This window comes from Quercus lobata, chromosome 8, assembly GCF_001633185.2.
Source record: "Quercus lobata isolate SW786 chromosome 8, ValleyOak3.0 Primary Assembly, whole genome shotgun sequence".
In the NCBI taxonomy this organism is placed as follows: Eukaryota; Viridiplantae; Streptophyta; class Magnoliopsida; order Fagales; family Fagaceae; genus Quercus; species Quercus lobata.
This window is the reverse complement of record NC_044911.1, coordinates 11,427,680-11,430,175: the sequence shown is the minus strand read 5'-3', so window position 1 is coordinate 11,430,175 and position 2,496 is coordinate 11,427,680. Positions and strand designations below refer to the sequence as shown.

The window sequence follows — 2,496 nt, the reverse complement described above, 5'->3', positions numbered from 1 at the left end:
AACGGTGAGACTAAGCTCGGCAATGGTTGGGTTCGTGGTTGGGTTCGGTGTCAAAATGGTTCGTGGGTGGTCTCAGTGCTGAAATGGTTGGTACCTAGAATAAAGAATCATTGTTTTGCCACCTAGAATGCCACATGGATGGCCAAATGGCTTAAACTTAATATTAATAAAATTAAAAAAAAAAAAAAAGTCGGTATGATGTAAACCTCAACTGATATTTCAAAATCCCCAGAATCACGAATTCAAAATCAAATTGTTCTCTATATCAGATCTGATTTTTGTGTTTGGGTTCCGTTGATACGTACAAGCTTTGTGCGTTGAAATCACAGAATATGAGCTCACAGAATATGAGCTCTAGAGCTTATATTCTGTGATTTCAACGCACAAAGCTTGAGATCTCAAGCTCGAAATGATTGGAGGAGTAGAAAACCAAGGTGCACTTTTAGCAGTCCACTTAAAAGTTAAAAGACTATTAGCCTATATTAGCAAAAATTGGGGAAAAAAAATAGACAAAGGCTATTCCTTTAAAATTTTAAAAATTAAAGGCTTCTAAAATTGAACACAATCTATTTTGAGAATGAAAAATTGCAATTTATCCTTCTAAAAAAAAAAAAAAAGTTAATTGGTTATAGTTATTTTCTTAATGAATTGATATAATAATTCTAAACAGACTTATAATAAAGTATTTTTTTTTTTTTTTTTTTTTTTTTTTTTTTAATGGATGACAAAGTATCCTCTGAGCTATTTAGGAAAAACCGATAGCATAAGGGAAAAGCATGCGCAAAAAATTGCGAAAGTCCAAGATTATATGTATCTTCAACTACCAACTAATCATAGAAATTTCAATAATAAATTATAGACTAAATTATATATACCTTGTAAAATTTGCAAATAAATCTATCCACAAACCACCTATCTTCCACTGCAAATTTGGAAGAACATGAGCATCCATCGACAAGGCATGAATCTTTGCATTCTAGTAAGAAAAGACATGTAAAAAGATGAAAAATCAGTGGGCTGCAATTTGAGAAGAGGTCTCAATCTCTTCGGTCCAGTCAGAACTGGGCTCACTCCAAGACCTGGGTCTCACCCCTAGCTTAAAGAACAATATCATCTCCAATGCTTCAAAAACCTGTTGCTTATCCAAAAATTCATTCCAAACACCACTCACTATGCAATAATTATTATTATAAGGTGACCTGTGATGATCAGCATGTTGTGAACGTGACACAAGCAATCCCATATCTTGCAATGCAATCACCAATGCTGGAAGCCGACTCTTAGTTGTGTGAGCCCAAGCATGAAATTGCTGGCTAAACATAATGCAACCCGAGCACACACCAACAAAAGCAAGAAATATTGGATCATTACTAGCAAGGTCCATTGGTAGCACTGTGAATGTCACGGCACGAGCAAGGGCGTGTAGATTGTTTGCAAACTGTCTCCGAGTGATTGTCCATGGCCACTTATGGTGACCTTGAAATGCATCTATTTGGGCACCAAAAATTGGAGTTGAGGCACTTCCATAATTGTCAATACCCCAATGGTACACTCCGGACCCAAGGTCAGCTAAAATGTAGCCAACCAAGCTTGCTAAAATGGGCTCAAGCCACATGTGTGATTCTGCTGCACCCATTATTGACTTTGCTAGAGAGATCATCACTGTGGTGCACCCACTTGCTACCCATGCACGATGAGCCCATGTTGATCTCAAACTTGGGTCATTAAGAATGGGGCGGCTAGGAGGTGATGTGACCAAGGTTTGTGAGGGGTTCAGCTGTGGTTCAATGACTAATTGGTCAAGGTTCGGCCTAGGCTTGGTGGAGGTAGTAGTAGTGGCCAAGCAATGCACACGTGTGCGGAGGCACGGAGAGAGGCACGTGTAGACATGATGTTTGGAACTCAGAGGGTATTTATGTTGAGCTAAGATTGACATTGGAAAAGTGTTCAATAGAACCAATTTTTAGTTCTAATGGAGGGACAATATATGTGACACATAAACATAAAATAGTGGCTGTGGACAGTGTTGGTTGTCTTGTGGAGAAGAGAGATAGAGGACTAATGATGCGGTGGGTATAGAGGATTCGTGGTGTTATGTAAGTCTCTAGTGGCTGCTGGTCACTCTGTGTCAGAGTCACACAATTGTTGAAGGTTTTCTTGGACATCTTTGAAACAACAGTAAGGCACCCAAAAGCTTGGTTGGTTCCTTTTGCCAACGAATATTGCAAGCTTGTGGTCCAGTAACATTTGCCTTAGATTGCATACTTGGCACTATTTGAGCCGTTTGATTGATTGTCGTTTTATGGGATGGTTGCTAATAATCCGAAAGCAAAGTTTGGTCAATTTGTGAGAGTTCTTTTGAAATTTCTAGAGGATGAGTTTTCATAGAAAGCAATAATAGTAGTGGCCGAGGAATATTCGGATCCTCAATTAAGCATATACAAGGAATGTTAGAGTTTATCCAATTTACAATGTCAAATTAATTTAGAGGGTACA

General features: G+C 38.3%; 1 protein-coding gene across 1 annotated transcript; it reads right to left on the bottom strand.

Annotated features, from left to right (window-relative positions):
• Nucleotides 1–828: 828 nt before the first annotated feature.
• On the bottom strand, nt 829–2,100 carry LOC115957374 (fatty acid desaturase 4, chloroplastic-like). The gene has a single exon (XM_031075602.1). It carries the CDS (start codon nt 1,934–1,936, stop codon nt 1,010–1,012), a length of 927 nt encoding a protein of 308 aa, XP_030931462.1. The 5' UTR covers nt 1,937–2,100; the 3' UTR covers nt 829–1,009.
• Nucleotides 2,101–2,496: the final 396 nt, after the last annotated feature.